We start from the raw sequence: 19,918 nt of genomic DNA, 5'->3' as shown, positions 1-19,918 counted from the left end.
GGTCTATTTTAGAGAAAGATCCATGTGCTGCTGAGAAGAAAGTATTCGCTCTTGGTTGGATGGTATATTCTATAAATGTCCGTTAAGTCTAGATTATTGATTGTGTTATTGAGATCTATGGTTTCTTTGTTCAAGTTTTGTTGGGAAGATCTGTCCAGTGGTGAGAGAGGCGTGTTAAAATCACCTAGTATTATTGTGTTGGTCTATGTTGGTTTCTGAAATTAAGAAGGATTTGTTTGACATACATGGATGAGCCACTGTTTGGGGCATAGATTTTATGATTGTTATGTCTTGCTGATTTATGCTTCCTTTATGCAAGTATGAAATGTCCTTCTGACTAACTTTGGCTTGACATCCACATTATCTGAAATGAGGATGGATACTCCAGCTTTTTTGCTGAGTCCATGTGCATGGTATGTTTTTCCTATCCTTTCAACCTTTAGTCATGGGTATCTTTTCTATGAGGTGAGTTCTGCAGGCAACATATTGTTGGATCTTTCTTTTTAATCCAACCTGCCAGTCAATGTCTTTTGATTGATGAGTTCAGGCCATTAACATTCAGGGTTATTATTGAGATATGATTTGTATTCCCAGTCATTTTCTTATTTTTTAATTTTGTTTATTTATTTGTTTGACACAACTTGTTTCCTCCTTTATTGACAATTCCTTTTAGGATGGTTCCTCCCATATGCTGATTTGCATCATTGTTTTCAATCTCTTCCTCATGTAATATTTTTGCTGAGAATGTTCTGTAATGCTGGCTTTCTTTTTGTAAATTCTTTTAGCTTTTGTGTTATCATGGAAGGATTTTTATTTCATCGTCAAATTTGAAGGTAAGTTTTGCTGGGTATAAGATTCTTGGTTTGCATCCATTTGCTTTCAGGGCCTTTGCAAAAAAATGTTGTTCCAGGCCCTTCTAGCTTTTAGGGTCTGGATTGAAAAATCTGCTGATATGCGATTGGTTTCGCCCCTGAATGTAATTTGGTTCTTTTCTCTCACAGCCTTTAAAATTCTGTATTTATTTTGTATGTTAGGTATTTTCATTATAATGTGCCTTGGGTGGGTCTGTTGTAATTTTGTGTATTTGGTGTCCTATAAGCCTCTTGTACTTGATTTTCCATTTCATTCTTCAGATTTGGGAAATTTTCTGATATTACTTCATTGAAAACATTAGATTGTTCATTCCTTTGGTCTGTTTCTCTAAGCCTTCCTCAATCCCAATAATTCTTAAATTTGGGCGTTTTCATGATATCCCAAAGTTCTGGATATTCTGTTCATGATTTCTTAACCATCATGCTCTGTTTGTTCAACTGGTGTTTTCAAGGTTAAATATTTTTCTCTTCAATATCTGAGGTTCTGTCTTCCAGATATTCTATCCTATTGGTTGTGCTTTCTATGGAGTTCTTAATTGGTTCATTGTTTCCTTCATTTCAAGGATTTCTGTTTGTTTTTTTTTTTTTTTCACATATCTCTAGCTCTTTATTGAAACTGATCTTTGCTTCCTGTATTTGCTCTTTTAACTGTCAATTGGTGCAATCATTCAGTGCCTGCATTTGCTCTTTCATCTCATTATTCAGTGCGTGCATTTACTCTTTTATCTCCTCGTTTGCTTCCCTGATCATTTAATTATGTACATTCTGAACTCCCTTTCTGTCATTTCTTCTGCCATGCTGTCATTGGATTTTATTGATGGTAACATCTAGATTTTGTTTGGGGCATTTTCTTTCCCTTGTTTTCTCATATTGTTCAGGGATCAGTGGACCGCTGAGATATTGCAGATTTCCTCTATTGACTTATAATGTCCCTGAAGATTTCTAGTATATTCCCTCTTAACCTTTAGTAGCCTGAAGTCTTGGAGGAAGTTGATAATGCGGTGCTCCAGAAGGAAGCTGCCTCTCTAGGGGTGGTGGCCTTCAAGTGGGGTATATTCCCTGCTAGTGGGCAGAGGTGCCTCCACTTGTTGACCAATGGTCATCCAAAGGGGAACTAGGCTGAGGGCTGAGGCAAGGCCTGTTTGGGCCTGTGTCTCTGGTTTTACCGTTTTTGTGGGAAAACCTCACCCGGCAGGGAAGACTCACCCGGTGGGGAGGTCTCACTTGTCAGTTCCCCTCCTAGAGGTTCCCCTGAATCCACAACTACTGCCTGGGCTGGGCTGCCTTCCTCTGCAACATTCCCAGGGGCCCGCGACCCTACCTCCTGGTCTGGGAGACTCACCCTTCACAGACAAGTCTCCTTAGGCTGCCCCTCCTCAAAAGCTGCCTGCAGTCCTGGAACCTTCGCTCCGCCCCTCAGCATTGTCTCTGTGCAGCTCTTCACACCAAGAAGCCGCCTAGGTCCTGGGACCCTGCTCTGCACCTAATTGCCTGGCTGTGCGGCCCCTCCTCTGAGCCGCCACCTGGAGCCCCGTACAGTCGCTCCGAGTCCCAGCGACTGTGTTCCGGTGCGGTCGCTAGGAGTCCAAGCAACTCACTGCGCACCTCCTCCTCCCGACAATTGTCCGTAGCCCTGGTGCATCACTCTGAGTCCAAAGGACCCGCCATGCTCCTCCTCCTCCTCCGGGCTGCCCCCCGGGTGTTCAGGAGCGGTTGTTCTGAGTCCAACAACTCACTGCGCACCTCCTCCTCGGGCAGCCGCCCTAGCCCTGTTGCAGTCACTCCGAGTCCAAGGGACACGCCATGCTCCTCCTCCTCCTCTGGGCAGCAGCCTGGAGCACCGGTGGTTGCTCCGAGTCCAACCACTGAGCAGCCTCCTCTACGATGCTCCCAGTGGTCCGAGTTCACTGCTTCAGTGGGGGGAGGCGTGTCTCGCCAGGCAGCTCTACTTCACAAAGTTCCCTGTGTTCCGGGTTGACTGCCCCATCCGGGACGCCTCCACAATGGGAGAGACTCACCCGGCGGCTTTTAGTTGGTCCCAAGTCTCTCAATATTTCCTCTTCTTCAATCCTGAGTCCTGGAGCAACAGGAAATGGAGCCACCCTCTAGTCCGCCATCTTGAAACACCTCCTTGAATGTGCTCTTCTATGAAAACTAGATTCTTGACTGAATTTTCACCGTCTGGGGTATATGACTTTTCTAAAAGGGTTGTAATTAGCCTTGAGTTTCATTATTGTTGGTAGAGCAAGCTCCTGCCTTGGCTTTCTTTGTTGGTTGAAGGCATGACTTTTTTGAAGACAACTATACTATTTTGAGGATAAGGTTGAAGAGCCAAAGTACCCTTCTCCTGAAGCCCTCCCAGCTGATGTCCTGACCTGTCATACTGGCCTCTGCGTATGCGGGCTGCAATGCTTTAGAGGGTGCTTCTCATTACCAGAGGGAAACAAGAAAAGTAGGGACCTTGGTGACTACTGTGCTCTGGAGTGTGATGTGAGTTAAGAAATATTGCTGTGTCACTAAAGTTCCATAGCCAAAGTGGGCCAACACAAGTTTTTACCCATATTAGGCTATTTCTCCTATGCATTTGATTTTTAGGTGTGGGTGTGGGTAGAAAATCATATATTCAAATACATTATATTCTTGATTCAAAAGAGTATTCATAGTATTTTATTCTTCTTTCCTTTAGCATGGAGATACAAAACTCCCTACAGAGTGGCATTTGTTGAAAAATTAACTAAGCTTGTTTTAAGTCAGCTGCCTAACTTCTGGAAACTCTGGATTTCCTATGTTAATGGAAGCCTTTTCAGTGAGGTATGTAAAGGAATTGACTATAGGTGGAGCTAAGTCACTGTGAATTTCTGTTCTTAATATTTATTTTAGATTTTGAAACCTTAGAGGCCTGACCCCTGTAAGTATTATTTAATATCCTAAGGTTTACTTAAAAGTGTCATAAAGCTCTGATACTTGGTGGCCACATGACATTGATCCAATTACTTGATTGTTCCAGGACTCACTTTCTTCATCTGTTGAAAAGAGAATAGTAATTATTCCTCTCAGCAAGTGGTTATAAGGATTAAATGAGGAAAGCAACTAAAATTGAGAAGAACATGGAAGTATTTTCGAAGATTCAGATACAAATATAATGTCAGTCAGAACAAGTTGTGAATGAAATTATTGTGTCTGTTAGACTATGAACAAACAATAAAGCAAAAATAAAAGGTTTGCAGCTTGTACACAGTTCTGAAATAATCCACATAACTAGAATTTCCTAATGGGAACAAATTTAAAAATCATGTCACATAACCCCATTGTTTCAGCCTACTTGAGTTCTTATGAGCCTTTACATTTTAATGAGTTACACATTTACTTCATGTCTTAATTGCAATGTACAGATGTCTCTGATTTATGATGGTTCAACTTTACAATGGTGTGAAAGTGATAAACATCAATGGAGACATCACATTGAATTTTGTTTCCCAAGCTAGGGACATGTGGTGTAATCATCTCTTGTGATGCTGGGTGGCAGCAGTGAGCAGGAAAACAGCCCACACTCTACTGTGTTGCTAAGTTATGATATCTACAGATTATATGTTAAATGCATTTTCAACTTAGGATATTTCTAATATGTGGTGGGTTTATCAGTACATAATGACATTGTGAGTTGAGAAGTATCAGTAGTTGGTAGTGTGGAAAGTATGAGCATAAAGTAATGATCTTGACTTTTGTGTTACACCTGGAAATCAGACTTATCACTTTATGATCTCACCTCAGATACTTCACAAAAGGTCTCCATTTCTTGGAATGTATACTCTTAACATCCTTTGCCTCTAGTTGCTACCTGGGCCCACCTGTAGGATTGAGAAAATGGTTCTGTTTCTTGTCTCAATGGAAGAACTCTGTATAGCCCCAGGAGAGCTGTAAGAGGTGTGGGGGTCTTCATGAAGGTAGGGGCTATTTCCTACTTCTTTTGAACTTGGCAACATGGAAAGTAAACATGAACAAGAGCTACACCTTTTTTTTTTTGGCAAAAAACAAAACCTCCCACAAGATGTCACATCTTTGATGTTCTAGATCCCTCCTTCTCAATCTGAAGTGGTTACAGAAGTGGATGGGTATCTGGATGCTCTAGGGTTCTGTTGAGTCTCTTTTGACCATGAGCATAAATCACTCAGGTGTTAAAGAAATAAAATCATCCTCTGGAGGGTTTTTTTTTTTTTTTTCCCCTTTGCATATTAAAACTCCTTGCCCATGATCTCTTTTCTGTCTACTAGATCCCTAGGATTCTTTTTTTTAATATGATTGACTGTTATTTACTTCATTTGTGAAAACCATAAAAATGGTGGTGCGTGAAAACCCAAGTCCTTAGTGCCATAAAACCAATCTCTTAAGCATGACTTACCAATGCAATTTTTATTTAATGAACTCAGCAGTAATAATTACTATACAGGGGCAATTTTAAATATTAAACCAATAATTAACAATTTCCTTCCTTTTTTTGTATCACCTGGTTATAGGAAAACTCTTGAAGAGTGAACTCTAATAGAGGGAATCCTATAAAATAAAGTGGGGTTTCATAAATATAATGCCACTTATTGCTGCAAAACTTCAGTTTTTCAGGTCAGCTGAGAAAAGTTTTCTGAGTGCTCTGCTTTCATATGTTTCACAAATTGATTTGTATTTCCATGGATCTCAGCTGAATTGTGGGCAGCTCACTGTGCTGGGAACAGGCTTTGGGCCCTTTGTCCTCTGCCACAGTGGAGAAGAGCTGTATCTCTCACAGTACAGCTTTCTCTTCATAATCTGCTCCATCTCTAAACTAGCTCATTTGTTTGGACAGGAGAGGTTAGGTGCTTCCATACCATGTCTTTTCACAGATGGTTTTCAAAGATCTTCTCACAACACTAGTGTTATAAACAGAAACATCCCGCACTTACGGCCCTTGACCTTTACTTCTTTATGTCTTCTTCCATAGGGCTGGTTTGAGAATTCAGTGAGTTAAAGTAAGTAAAGTGCTTATAACAGTGTCTAGCAGATAAATAAGAGTTCTTATTATTTGGAATAAAATATATGCCAGGGCTGAGACTGTGACTCAGAGGAAGAACACTTGCACAGCATGCATATGGTCCCTGGATGTGATTTGCAGTACCACCAAGAAAAGAGCAAAAGAAAATTAGAGTGCTAAACAGTTAGAATTGAATGATGTCAAGGTAGATTAACTCACCTGAAGAATTAGTCCCTTAGGAAATGGATTGTAAGCCATATTATTTGTTTCTAGCCAAGTGTTTTTTCTCTCATTTGAATCAGTTCCAAAATGTGAACCACACAACACAGTCAGTAACTTGTTTTATTTAGACTCTTTTTTAGTCATAAAGTTTCTAAGAGCTTTTGATTTGAAGTATTTTAGTGAAAGGGAATATATTTTCCTCCCTTGTAGGTTACCTATGTATGGTAAAAATATGAGATATTTGTAGATGAAAAATAAATGACCTACTTCAGATCTGATAGACAACATTTTTGTTGACACAAAAAGATGATTTTAATTTTTCTACTGAATTGAATATATTTCTGTATACTTACGTTCATAAATGTTCATTTTAAGTTTATAGTAAGATTATTAATTAAGTGTAATTCATTCTATAGATTAAAGCATGTTTTAAAAACTCTTTAACCATCTATTGTAAATCTCAAAAGGTAACAAAGGGAAGTAGCAAGGAGTGGAAGAGTTGTACGTGTGTCCACCCTGTCAGTGTATGAGTGAAATCGAGAAACTTAATATTGGGAAGAATTTTGAAGTTTCCAATCGTTAGTATTTAACCCATTTTGTCCCATTGTTTCAGATGTAGAACACCTATAAAAACTTAAATTGAGCAACAAGTATACTACTGTGGAAATGATTATTATGTTCTCAGAATTGAAAACTTGGTTATTAAGGGTTAATTTCATTCCAGAGAGCTTTACAGTATTTAAATACAATTTGCTTAAATTTTCATATTTAGTTGTTATAGAACTGTCTTGTTTTATTAAGAGCCCATCCGTTAAAGATTTAGATGAAGTTTCCAACAGTTTAAAGAAATAGTCAGTTCTTCAAACCAGTTAGTCCATGTGAAGTAACATAATGTGAATCAAAACAGTGAAATCTAGCCGTTGGTCTTACCACAAAGTAGTTTTGGTCTGTGTATGCAGGAAGAGTTAAGGTTTTTAGTTAACGAAATGGTTAATAATAGATTAAGATCTCACCTTTAGATATATTTTAAATGTAGTGTATTTTTGAATGAAAATTTTTTAAGTATTCAATTATTTGTTCATTGTTAGGAATTGCTATCTTAAAAAGTTGTACAGCTCATGTCAATTAAAATGTAGATTTCACCGCTGGATTTTTTTTTTTTTTTTTTTGTAAAGTAAGGCAAACTAAGGAAATTTCTTGTGTTAGGAATGTTCATCTCCTCATCAGATTAAAACAATATGTCACTGTTGTTTTATTAGCAACTGCATGCATTAGACTTAACTCCTCTTTCCCTTCTACTCTGTGTGTATTTGGAGATAAGTTCTTAAATTTTACAAAATTATTGTCCAGTAGATGTTATCATACATTTACAAGCATCTGTTTTGTGAACAAAATTGTGACAAAAACATAGCCTTAACTTGATACATTTGTTGAGTTGTGGGATGATGGGGCACCAAACCCAGGACCTCATACATGCCTGGCAAGTGCCCTACCAAGGAACCATATTCCCAGCCCTTGATACTTCTTAACTACACATTTTTCTCTCTTTTTCTTTCATTTAAAAGTATTTACAGAACAAATGACTTTGAAATAATCTTCCCATTGAATGGTCAGTTCCCTATGTACAAAGTTGAGGTACTATGGAGGACACAATTAGAGAAGACTCCCTCTGACAGTCTTATGCTGGCACGTCCCTTCCTTCCTCTGCAGCATACCAGACTAGGTCTGTGTGAATCAGGGTTCTCCAGAAGAAACAGATCAATCGGATATGTATAGGTATGCATAACTCTCTCTCTCTCTCTCTCTCATACACACACACACACACACACACACATATACAAAGAGAATTGGCTCATGTGATTGTGAAAACTGATAAGTCAAAGGTCTGCAAGGTGAGGCAGCAAGCTGGAGACCCAGGAGAACTGGTATAAGTTACAGTGTAAATGCCATCAAGCTCGAGATCCAAAAGAAGCAAATGTTTCAGTTCAAGTATCAAAGCAAAAATAAAGGTGAATACCCCAAGATGAAGACATTCAAGCAGGAAGAGTTCCTTCTTACTCAGAGACAATGAAACAGCCTTTTTGTTGTATCCAGACCTTCAACTGATCAGATAAGACCCACCACATAGAGGAGGACCACCCGCTTTACTCAGTCTACTGATTTAAATGTTATTTCATCTAGAACATTCTCACAGACACACATAGAATAATATCTGAAACAATGCCTGGGCACCCTGTGGCCTGTTCAAGTTGCCATATAAAATTAATTATTGTAAGATTCTTAAATCTTTAGCAGTTCAGTATCCAGTGTCATTGTGTGCCTCCTGACATTCCAGTAGGAGCTGGATCCTCTGCAACATCTGATTTCAACACCAGCAGAAGTACTCTCAATCCCTAGTCTTCATACAAAACTTTCAGACTTCTGCTCATACTTTTTGTTGACAACTTAAATCTCTAGGAAGAACTGAGTCTGTTGAGTTCTTTGGGAGCATATCATAGTATTTATGCTTGGCAGATCTCCTTCCAAGAGTTTAATCTGTCTCCTTGAGACCTAGGACTTCAGGTTTTTCAAAAAGGCCTTCAGAGTATCCCAGTGTTTAGGGCAGTCATGGTTTTTGAAGTATGTGCAGAAAGGTCCTGAGGGACCCTAAGTCCCAGTGATAATTCCTTCACCAGATATTTATTGAATACACTGGAAATCATCTGTGTGCCAGGTACTCACACACACACACACACACACACACACACACACACACAAACATGTACCTACCAATATTATAGAAATACATTTGTGTACATACACATGACATAGAGTATAAACATACATGCATGCACACATTATGTATACCTGCAACATGCATATACATGCAAACATGCACACAGAATATATATGCAGACATAAATTCTAAAATAGAAATATACAGTATTATAAAGAAAGCAATGTCAAGAGTAAACCTGGAGCTGAAGAAATGGCTCAGTTTGGAGAGTGCTCACCTAGCATACGCAAGGGCCGTGGTTCAAATCCCTGCTGCCTCAGAGGAGAAAAAAGAAGAGGGAAAACAAAACAAAAAAAAAAAACTCTTTGGAGCTGAAGAGAGAGAGTAAACCTGACTCTTTTCCCTCCCTGAGAGGTAGGACCAAAATATAATTTTTTAAAAAGTCACCCCTAAGTCCTGCGAAAGGCTGTAACAGAAACAAAAACCTTTGTCTTTTATCCTAAGATAAAAATTCTAGTAGTGGAATGGAATGGAAGTAAGGTCTCTTTGTGCATATTTAAGTTGATACTTGGCATATGAAAAGGAAACAACACAGGAGAGATCAACATGCTCTATATGATGAATGGCACATGTGTCATGTGGCATCTGAAAAAACAGGAAGACCCAGACTGTCCCTAGCAGGCATGCACACGTTAGGAGGAGCTGGCTGGGCTTGCCATCCTGTGTTAAAAAAGGCCGCTTTAGTTGCTTAGTCTAAATAAATTGTCAGAGAACACAAGTGGGGAAGCCATGAATGTGGTATAGGCAGGCAAGAGTAGTGGTTTGGGTGAAGGTTTTACCAGCAGAGTTGGAGAGAAATTGATAGGCATGACTTGTATTTTGGTGATAGTGTTGATTGGTCATGCTGGTGGATTAGATGAGAGAGATGAGGACAGGTTTTCAGATATAGCCCTGCAACAGACTCCTGAGTGAACATGTTTGCCATTACAGAGCCTGAAAGACTTGAGGAAGAATGTACTTGGGAGGAAACATACCAAGTTTCTAAGATAGTAGACTCAAGAAGAGATAGCAAGTAGGCAATTTGAGATTCAAATATGGGTCTCAGAGAAGACATTTGCACTGGAGATATCTCTTGGAAGGCTATAGATAGAAATGATATTTGAAACAAATTAGTGGGATAATAAAGAAAGAAAAAAGGAAAATAGTGTCTACAATATTCAGAGAACAGCGCTAGCCCCTTAGTGAGCAGAACATGTGTTTGCAAATTTTTCTACGCTGAGGCTCTGTATTACCAGCAGTGTGATTTAGCTGGGTAAGCAGGTGCAGTACTGGATATCTAACCCAGAGTCTCACTTGTGCTTTGTAACCCAGCAGTGGGCTTTTGACTGAGCACTGTACTGGACAAGAACAGAAAGCAGGCTAGCAGACTCTTAGAGCCATTGGGCTTGCCTGAGTGGACATGACTCAGACAGGAGGCCTCTTGGCATGTCACCTTCCTTACCACAGTGGCCAGGGTGGTCAGGCTTTATATATATTGTATATATAATATTTGTGGGCTCCTCCATCTACTTTCAGGTACAGCCGTTGCTCACTTGGATCACTCTAGCATTCTGCTGGCTGGCTATACCTCTACACTGGCCCTCTTTGTTCCCTCCTCCTCACTTGAGACCTAATCACATCTCTTTCATACTTAATACACTTCACTTCACTTTTCATTCATCTTAAAAATGAAGGAAAACATCCATTCCGTTGTACTAAGATTTTCAGGAATCGTTGACCAGTGAACACAGGAGTTAGCTTTTTTGAATGGTTATTGAGGTGAATTTTGAGTTTAGTGTTTTTATTTATACCTTTAATCCTTTCAAAGCAAAAGTGAGTTCCTTCAAAGAAAAAAACTGAAGACAACTCCATAGTTTAATATACAATTAAAAATAAGTGTAATTAGAGTTTGAAGGATGCATATTTATGTTTGTGCTGACTACTTTTTATCAGCATGTTGGACATTATTGTTGGAAACAACCAACAATCTAATCCTTTGTTTACTCAGTAATGTTCATTATATAAACAAACTCTATACACTGTTTCTTTAGCTTATCCAATATGTGTATATATGTTATGTATAAATATATAAACATTGCTTGTATTTTAAAGTTAATATGAAGTTCGTAACATAATCATTGATAATGTGACTGTTTTTAACTTAAAAGGTCTCTAGACATTTCTTTACCATTTAACAAATAATATGTGAGGGTTTTAAGAAATAATTTTTACATTATATCAGTGAAATGTCAGAGTTTTCCTTTCATGGTGTAATTTTGTTGTTGCTTCTTTATTTGTAAGGTTCCTTAAGCTTGCCCTTCTAGTACTTGGTTGTCAGAAATTTGATAATAAAATGCTAACTGAAATCCAGTTGAACAGATCTCTTTTAATCAATATAATGTCTTCTACACATTACTTTAAGGAAAAGGTGGGCTATGTCAGTAAACAAAAAAATTATTCTAGAATAGTAGAATGTATTTTTTCTAAATTACATTGTAAAATCCCTGAAAGAAGAGCAGTGATTTATAATCTATTTAAATAAAATGACATAATGCTTATAAGTATTTACCAAGGAAATAGAATGGATGTCCTAGGATTGCTGTACCTTAATTTAGAGTTTACTCTTCCTTTTACTTCTGTACTATCTAATGAGAAATTATATTAAAAATGTTATCATGGGGTTGTGGCTTAGTGGCAGAGTGAGGCACTAGCGTGTGTGAGGCACTGGGTTTGATTCTCAGCACCACATAAAAATAAATAAATAAAATAAAGGTCCAACAACAACTAAAAAAAGTATTTTAAAAAATGTTATCATGGATATGGTACATCATAATTTAATCATATAGAATTGTTGAAATACCATATGAAATTCTCCTATGAGATTGATAGTTTCAACTTAATTTTTATATTTATTTATGGGAATTGTACCTAAAGGTTTTAGAAAGGTATGTAACTTCTTGATGGCATAAGAACGGATTTCTAATTAATCATCTTATAACCAGAAACTTAATTTCTTAAGCATCCACTCAAATCAAGTTATATCTCATGTTCTCATGTACAACTATTAAAACATTTAATTTTATAAATTGTTTCTAAAAGACAACTAATATGTTTTATTTTGTTTTAAAAATTTTTAGACTGCTGAGAAGTCAGGTCAGATTGAAAGATCAAAGAATGTAAGGCAAAGACAAAATGATTTCAAGGTAAGTTAAGGATAAGTATGTAGACTACAGGGTAGGACTTTCTCATCTGAGGTTACTAGAAGATTTTACAATGAAAGTATTTGTTATTGATCAGACTCATTCTTTTATTTAACCAACCTGATGACATTTAAATACATTTTTGCTTGTCCATTCTAGAAAATGATTCAGGAAGTAATGCATTCTCTCGTGAAGCTGATCCGTGGAGCTTTGCTCCCACTCAGCATCCGAGAGGGAGAAATGAGGCAGTATGGAGGCTGGGAGGTGAAATCTGAACTCTCTGGGCAGTGGCTTGCTCATGTCATCCAGACCATAAGGTAAATATACACACAAACACACCTTGTTTTTTGGGGAGTAGGGAGGGGACGGACTTCATTATGGGATATGACCATTTTAATATTGTCAGCAAGAAAGAAATTTTACTTTCCTCTTTCTCTGTCCTGTTTCCTCCACTATTTCTCACTTATCATCTAATAGTAAAACTCTTAAACATTCCTGGTATTTATGTTGGATGAGAAAACCATACTGTATGTATATCTTTTCTGTTGCTTAATTCAGTATTATTGTTATACCAGGGTCTTGGTCTTATTCTCCCTTTTTTCCTCCTAATGGTATAGCTCATAAGCTCAATGAGGCACAGGTGCAGATGGTGAAAGCAATAGCAAGGAATTACTTCAAGATCCCTTCTGCTCACTTTTCTTTTGTTGTGTTTGTTTCCTAGGCTTACTTATGAATCATTGACTGCCCTTGAAATTCCTAATGACATGTTACAGACTATCCAGGATCTCATTTTGGATCTCCGTGTACGTTGTGTAATGGTCACATTACAACACACAGCAGAAGGTGTGTTAAGAAAAATTGATAACACTTACTTGGACGATAGTTATCTGAATTTGCCCCCTTCTTCCAGCTTCCAAATCCTTGAAAACAAGAGAAAAGTACTCTTACGGTAATTTGAATATATTCACCTCATTTCTAGCTGTTTAATAGAGGTTTTTCATTTTGGTTTCTTTTCAAATCAATTTAGGTGAGATGCAGGACCATGCAGAAATTGAGACAGATATACTTGAAAATATTTCAGAATATAAGAACATCCTTAGGGCAAATGTTAAGTAGAAAATGTAGTGTATAAAATAGGGATTTGTTTTAAAAAATGTGTACATTCAAATTTTTTAATATAAATAAAACAATGTAAAATCTGATAAAAGGCCATTAGCAATGGTATTATGAATACTAGAAATTTTTTATAGATACTTTTTAATTTTCTCAGGATCTTCCACAGAGAATCATAAAAATCAGTAAGGTTAATCTTTATAAAGCAGCCTTTTGGATATTAAATGTTATCGAAAACAATCAAGAACATTGTTAGAAATAACACAAACCATTACTATCTGCCACTGGGCTTTTTAAATGGGGAAGTCACATCACTGCAGACATGGTAGTTAATACATTGTGTAGCTGAACATTCCCCTCTTAATTTATCACTTCACCCTTTCTCCCCAGGAACCTGTACCAGCCTGCAGTGTTGACATTTTGGCAGTTGACATTCCTTTAGCCAAGTGAGAATCATGCTGCCATTGTCAAGAATGTATAACATTCAAACAGAATCCAAAGTATTCATCAGAAGTTATAGGGGAAAAAATTGTAGGGCTGATTTTGTTGTCTGTCCAGTTTTGGGTACTGAATAAGTAATCCTCATCTCAAGGGATCATTAAGCCTAACCTAATATTTTCCAAATTGGGCTATGTATTAAAAATGTTTATTTATATTAGTATTTTATTAGAAAAATTAAGTAAATAATACATATTTAGATCTTTAAGTCTACAAAAATTACATCTATTCCTACTTTCATCAGATTTTTACAAATCTATATAAAATAAGTAAAACCATACCCTTTGTAGATTTTTATCTGTATAAATATCAGTGAGATAATTATAATGAAAAGGACTGTATGCTTGTTTTCCTTGTAGAAATAAAGAGATTAGCTGAAAAGGAGGACTGGATTGTTGATAATGAAGGACTGACTTCTCTAGTAAGTTTAAATTCTGTTTCATCATTAGTCCTTATTGTTTATAACATTAAAATTAAACAGTATTACATATTGTTTATTATGTTAAAAACCATTATATTCATAAGGTGTGTATGCTGTCTGCATTGCAACTCTATAGTTTTCTGAAAATAGAAAAATTGCACTTGTTTAAATTTTTCTGAGTCATTTTTTCTTAATGCTAATCACTTTTATTTATTTAACAATTAATGAAAACAGTGGGTTTCTTTTAGAGTGGCTTCTTTTCATCCTGCATCACTATTTTTGTTTGTATTAGTTTTTAAAAAAGTTTATTCTTAATTCCATATTACTCAGCAACTTCAAATTTTCAGAAAAGCAGAACAGAGGTTCTTTCTGGTCCCTAAACTTTAAGAAAACAACAAGCCCAAACCTCTGCAGATAAGTTCACAGGTCAGGCAGCAACTACAACTATGGTCTGTTCTTTTCAGATGGGTTTCAAAATATCTTTGAATATAGTTTTCATAATTTTTTGTGTTCTCACAACTGACTTACAAATCCCCCTAAAAATCTTGTATGTGGATGTGTCAGTAAGATTGACATTTGCCAAAGAAACATCCTAGTGACTTACACAAGACAAGAAATTTCCTTTTTCTCACACATTGGCCAGATAATCCAAGTGTCCAATACCCAGACGCCCTTTGCCTTTCTTCTCTGTGGTCCTTTGTAGTGGCTTCTGCACAGGATGGCCCCATGATAACTCACAGCATTACTCCTTCTAGGAAAAAAGTCTAGCACTCTCCTCAGAGCCATGACTGACAGGTCTTTTCATGTGTAGTTGGCAGAACACTTTTATGTATGTACATCCTCAGCAGCAGAGGCAGGGAAATGGAGCTTTTCAGCAGAGTTTGTGGCTACTCCCAATTTTAGTCTTACCTTAGTGAGAAAAAGGGAGAAATTAAATTGTGGGAAGAAAACTTCCAGTTTCTGCTTCAGGTAAGGAAACAAGAATAAAATGGTTTTTACCAGTTCAAATTTATAAACCAATGAGGAGTGAGGCTGTTGAGGGACAAAGCTCCCACATATTTCTTCTTTTCCTTGAAGATCTGAACTTCTTATCAACAACGTTCCTTTGAGAATTGGGAAAATTGGGTCTTGTTTTATTTTTCCAAAATTGAAGGTTCTATATTAATGTGATTTAAATATATGCAAGTGTTCCTTACGTTAAGTAACAACATACTTTAGAAAAGAAATGCTTACTTCCAATTTTTTATTAACTCATGCTCGAAATGAGTTAGAAAAGTTTATTGTTTTTAATAAATTGATTATCTAATTTCAAAGATCTTTAGAATAAAAATATCTTAATTAGATTTACTCTATTTGTCACAGTTGTTTGTATTTAAATAAAAGCTATTCTGTACCTTATTTCACCTCACACTAAATTGTTAGAGAAAGTTGTGTAGCAACTAGTATTGCCTCTCAAGATACTAAAATGATTGAATGTAAAATCTTTCAACTTTTTATATTGATTACATTTTGAAGTTATGATATTTGGATATTTTGAATTAAATAAACTATGTTAAAATTTTTTGGTTTTAATTTTTTTAATGTGGCTACTGGAAAATCTAAAATTATATCTCTACCTTGTCTTTGTGGCTTATATTATACTTCTGTTGGACAGCACTGGTATGGAAGAAAATGTACTGCATTCAATTTAGAACCACAACTTTAAAGAAGCCATGTTACCTAACTGATCCCTATGCTTTAATTAGGAAAGGAATAAAATAATTCTTCACAGTGTTTTGGGTCAGGATTACATGATATACTGTGGATTGAAGCTCTTTGTAAACTGTAAAGCTTTAGGTAAACATGAATCTTTATTTGTTAATTTAACATGTGTAATGACTGGGGCCTCCATGGCAATTCCTTAAGTTTACATTATTCCTTACTATATTTTCAAAACTGTTTCATACAACCCTGTCCTAATTATGAAGCAATTATAGCAAGCTTGAAGGATAGGTCCAAAAGAGATCATTGGACCATCACCCACTGAATAACTTGCCCCAAATGAAATAGATGTGACCAAATTAAACATCAAGTCACCTTAATTCCTAGTTTGTGATACCTGCCTGAAATTAGTTTTCTGGAAAGAAAAAGAGTGGGGGAGGGTTATATGTTCAGTTTGAGAAAATAAAGTCTCAGTTTTCATGGTTCTGTTTCATTTAAAAAAAAATGATGTAAATTTGATCCTCAGCCTTAAAATAGGTATTGGCTTTAGGTCCTTCTTCAGGTTAGTGTTTATAGCATATGTGGTCAGCCCAGTGTGCACCTCACTGACAGCTGCTGTAACCTAGGATGGTTGGTTTACTTGATTATTATAATCAGCCTCTGTGACAATGACCTGGGATAGTTGCTACCGAAATGTGTTTGTAGTCTTATCTTTAAAGTTTGACTACCCTAGTGCAATTATAACCATAAAATAGCTAATTCCTTGTTTGACTTGAAACACACAAGCCTTGTAAGTAGTGTAGGGAAGATCTAAACCCCAGTGGGTCTTGAAATGAATGACCAATGAGAAGGAGCACATTGAGAGTCAGCAGACATTTTCTGGTCAAATGTCTTTGAAGAATTAAGCTAACAGAATGGATTTGATAATGCTGACAAAGGTTTTAGCCATTCAACATGGGTCTCTCTCAAGAGAAAAAGTCTAGAGCACAAGTCTAGATTCCAATTTAAAATAGTTTAACCTTACGTGTGTGTGTAAAATTCTTAGACTTTGAACAATGGCTTAGTTCTTTCAAATCCTGTCACATACCTCTAAGTTATATTATCTTAACATTTCCATACTACCAATCCCATTTGTTTCTTTTCCTTTGACTGTTATAGGGAAACATTCCTTATCGTGTTAAAGAAATGAATATCGAGTTTTGCCACTTATGACTGCTATTTTTGCCGAAGTATTGTCTTTAATTAGAACTTCACTTCAGTGCTCCTTTACAGCTCACTTGAAAGCATCCTGTTTTCTTCTCATGTTGAAAATGGTTTCTGCCTTTTTTCAGTTTGGATAATTCTGAGAATTTTCTTCTTTCAGAGGAACTGGAATGATTTGTGATAACTTCTTGTAGAGTAGTCAACTATGTTGGATGATTCACTGACGATACAAGAGATAGCTCTATTTCATTTTTTTTTTTTTAGAGAAAAGGTAATTGTTTAGACTGTCATTTACTCCCAATTTAACTGAGCTTTCTATTACTCCCTGTCCATTTATTGTATAATATAAATGTAAAAATTTAAAATGCATAGTTTAAATCTTAACACAAGAAATCTAAGTGAGCACACATGAGCGTCACTATTTAACTGTCTGAAGTTCAATTTTTTATTTTATTTTCAATATTAGATTGTTATCATTGTTTTAACAACTTAAATTTTCATGTCTCCTGAGATAGGTGGTCAAAGTTTAAGGTCAGTTCATCTAATAAACTTTTTTTTTTTTGTGATGGTGTTGGGGGTTAAACCCCAATCGTCACACATGCTAGGCACTAATACACGTTTTGACTCTTTAAATGCTTTCTGTGCAGTCATCCTATGTCCCCCTTTTTTTCCACTTCTACTTTTAAATATTCTTTATGGTGCCCTCTGGTGGTTTCAAAGAGTAGTAAAATCATTAAAGCTGTGGCACTATTTTAACTTTCATTGTCAGAGCTATTTTTGTAAGAAAGTAAACTTGTCTTTTTAAAATATGTATACATTTGTCACTTCCTTTCTTTTGTTACTATTTTTCCCCAAACACTTTTGAAAAATCAGTGTGTATTTTGAGGAGAGGTTCTTGCCAGATTTTTTGCACAAAGCTGGTTAGTTGAGCATTGATCCTGCCCTGACTCAGCGTCCCTTGATAAATCCTAAACTCCTAACCCTATCTGTGGTGCCTGTGTTCACACTCAGAGGTTATGATCCACTGCCCTTCCCTTGGTCCTTCAGTGCTGGTATTTCTTGCCCCCACCTCTGCCTGTGTGCGTACTGTTTTCCTCCAAAAAAAGTTGCTTTCTTCCCTTCTTGCTTTTCACGACTCAGCCTCAGTGTTCTTGCCATCTCAGGGTGCCTTCTTTGACTGTCATATTTAGATCAGACTTCCCTCCAGCACCATTTTTCTCTGAGTTCTACTTGTTTTGTTCATGATGCTTATTTTATTATGCAGTTGAAAATTTATATTTCTATACTTTTTTAGAAAATCATTTTTGACTGTAACTTTCATGGTGGTATGTCCTGGACAAAATAAGCTTTTCATGAGAATTCTGTCTTACTCTCGTGTCACTATCATCCAGAGTAAAACTTCAGACACACATAGGAGCTTAAGGTATTAGAATTCATTGAAGCTTATTGGTTGCCATTGGTTAGATATATTTTCAACTTTTTTTTTCACTTAATATGTATGTGACTACAATAATTTATTTCACTTACAGCTCATTTTTATTAGCATTAGATTTTGTTGAACAGTGCCAGAGATGTGGAACATCTAGGGAACTAAACTTATCTCAGAATGTACCTGGGACATAGTGTTTCAAATATAAGCTAAAATTGGGTGCAGTGGCAAATACCTGTAACCCGGCAACTCAAGAGCTTGAGACAGGAGGATCACAGGTTTCAGGTCAGTCTCAGCAACTTAAGGCCCTAAGCAACTTAGAGACACTGTCTGAAAATAAAGGACTGGGGGTGGTGCTAGACTCCTGGGTTCAAACCCCAATACTGAAAAAAAAAAAAAAAAAAAAAAAGTAACGTGCTCATTATATTTGGTCCTTTTTGCATCATTTGCCTCTCAGAAGAGTAAAATATTGAAGACAAATTTTAGTGATATTTGAGTTCTCTTCTAGTAGAATGAGATGTACTTTAGTTTTAAGATTGACCCACTTTACAAATATTAAGTGCAAAAAGCACATGCCAAATCTAAAACTTGGTGATTAGGATATTATTGGTCAGATTATTATCTGTCTTCCTTTCCAAAATCCTGAAAAAGTTGGAGTTTTTGGCCATATTCACTTAGTTAAGTATGTCTTCATAGCCTGTGCTCTTTTAAAAATTTAAGATAGGTATTTTTTTCCTTCAGCCATGTCAGTTTGAACAGTGCATCGTGCACTCCCTGCAGTCCCTGAAGGGCGTTCTGGAGTGCAAGCCTGGGGAAGCCAGTGTAAGTTTCTGCTCAATTCCATCTCCATTTCAGAATTTCTTGAGGAACCCTTTCTCAGGAATTACAGTTTTAAATTTCTGAATACAAAGAACTGAATTTCTGAATACAAGAACTTATTTCGCATATTTACTTGTGTGTGTTTTTTTTTTTTAAGTTCAACTATAGAGATATGCTGAGTGCTGGTTCTAAGGTGGGATGATAAGAGTTAAAATATGAGTCCAGGGGATGTAAGCAATACTTTGTATACAAAGTGAATGATTGACCTGGGTATTGTCAGCCAGCTTGGGACCAGAACTACCCCTACCTAGGAAATCACCTGTGAACCAGCTCTTCAGAGCAAGCATGTCCATACCTGAAGCAGTTTCTCATGTTTTAACTGTGGTCTAACTCCATAAATAGTTTATTTCCTTAGCAAAGTCCAAAAGTTTCAATCATAATTCTTCCTCACAGGTCTTTCAACAACCTAAAACACAGGAAGAGGTTTGCCAGTTAAGCATCAATATCATGCAGGTAATGTTTGACAGCAGCGATGCCCAAAACCTGGGATCATGCATGCATTTAGCAGTCAGCCCTTCTGTTTATATAATATGTTTAACTTGTTAAATATGGATTCATATTTGAATCTTATCTGTGTATGTAATAGTTTAGAGTAAGTAGGGTAACAAAATAATATTTAATCT

At 36.6% G+C, this 19,918-nt stretch overlaps 1 protein-coding gene across 1 annotated transcript in view; it reads left to right on the top strand.

Moving 5' to 3' along the window:
* EXOC2 (exocyst complex component 2) overlaps nucleotides 1-19,918 on the top strand; it is a 219,401-nt gene that overhangs the window by 97,479 nt on the left and 102,004 nt on the right. Inside the window, 7 exon segments of the mRNA XM_079147307.1 lie at nucleotides 3,559-3,683; nucleotides 11,989-12,054; nucleotides 12,211-12,368; nucleotides 12,773-12,894; nucleotides 14,022-14,083; nucleotides 19,158-19,238; nucleotides 19,689-19,748. Coding sequence (XP_079003433.1) covers nucleotides 3,559-3,683; nucleotides 11,989-12,054; nucleotides 12,211-12,368; nucleotides 12,773-12,894; nucleotides 14,022-14,083; nucleotides 19,158-19,238; nucleotides 19,689-19,748 — 674 coding nt within the window.

This window comes from Sciurus vulgaris (assembly GCF_902686455.1).
Source record: "Sciurus vulgaris genome assembly, chromosome: 7".
Classification (NCBI taxonomy): Eukaryota; Metazoa; Chordata; class Mammalia; order Rodentia; family Sciuridae; genus Sciurus; species Sciurus vulgaris.
Note: the sequence above shows the minus strand (reverse complement) of the source record. Positions and strands in the feature narration are given on the sequence as shown.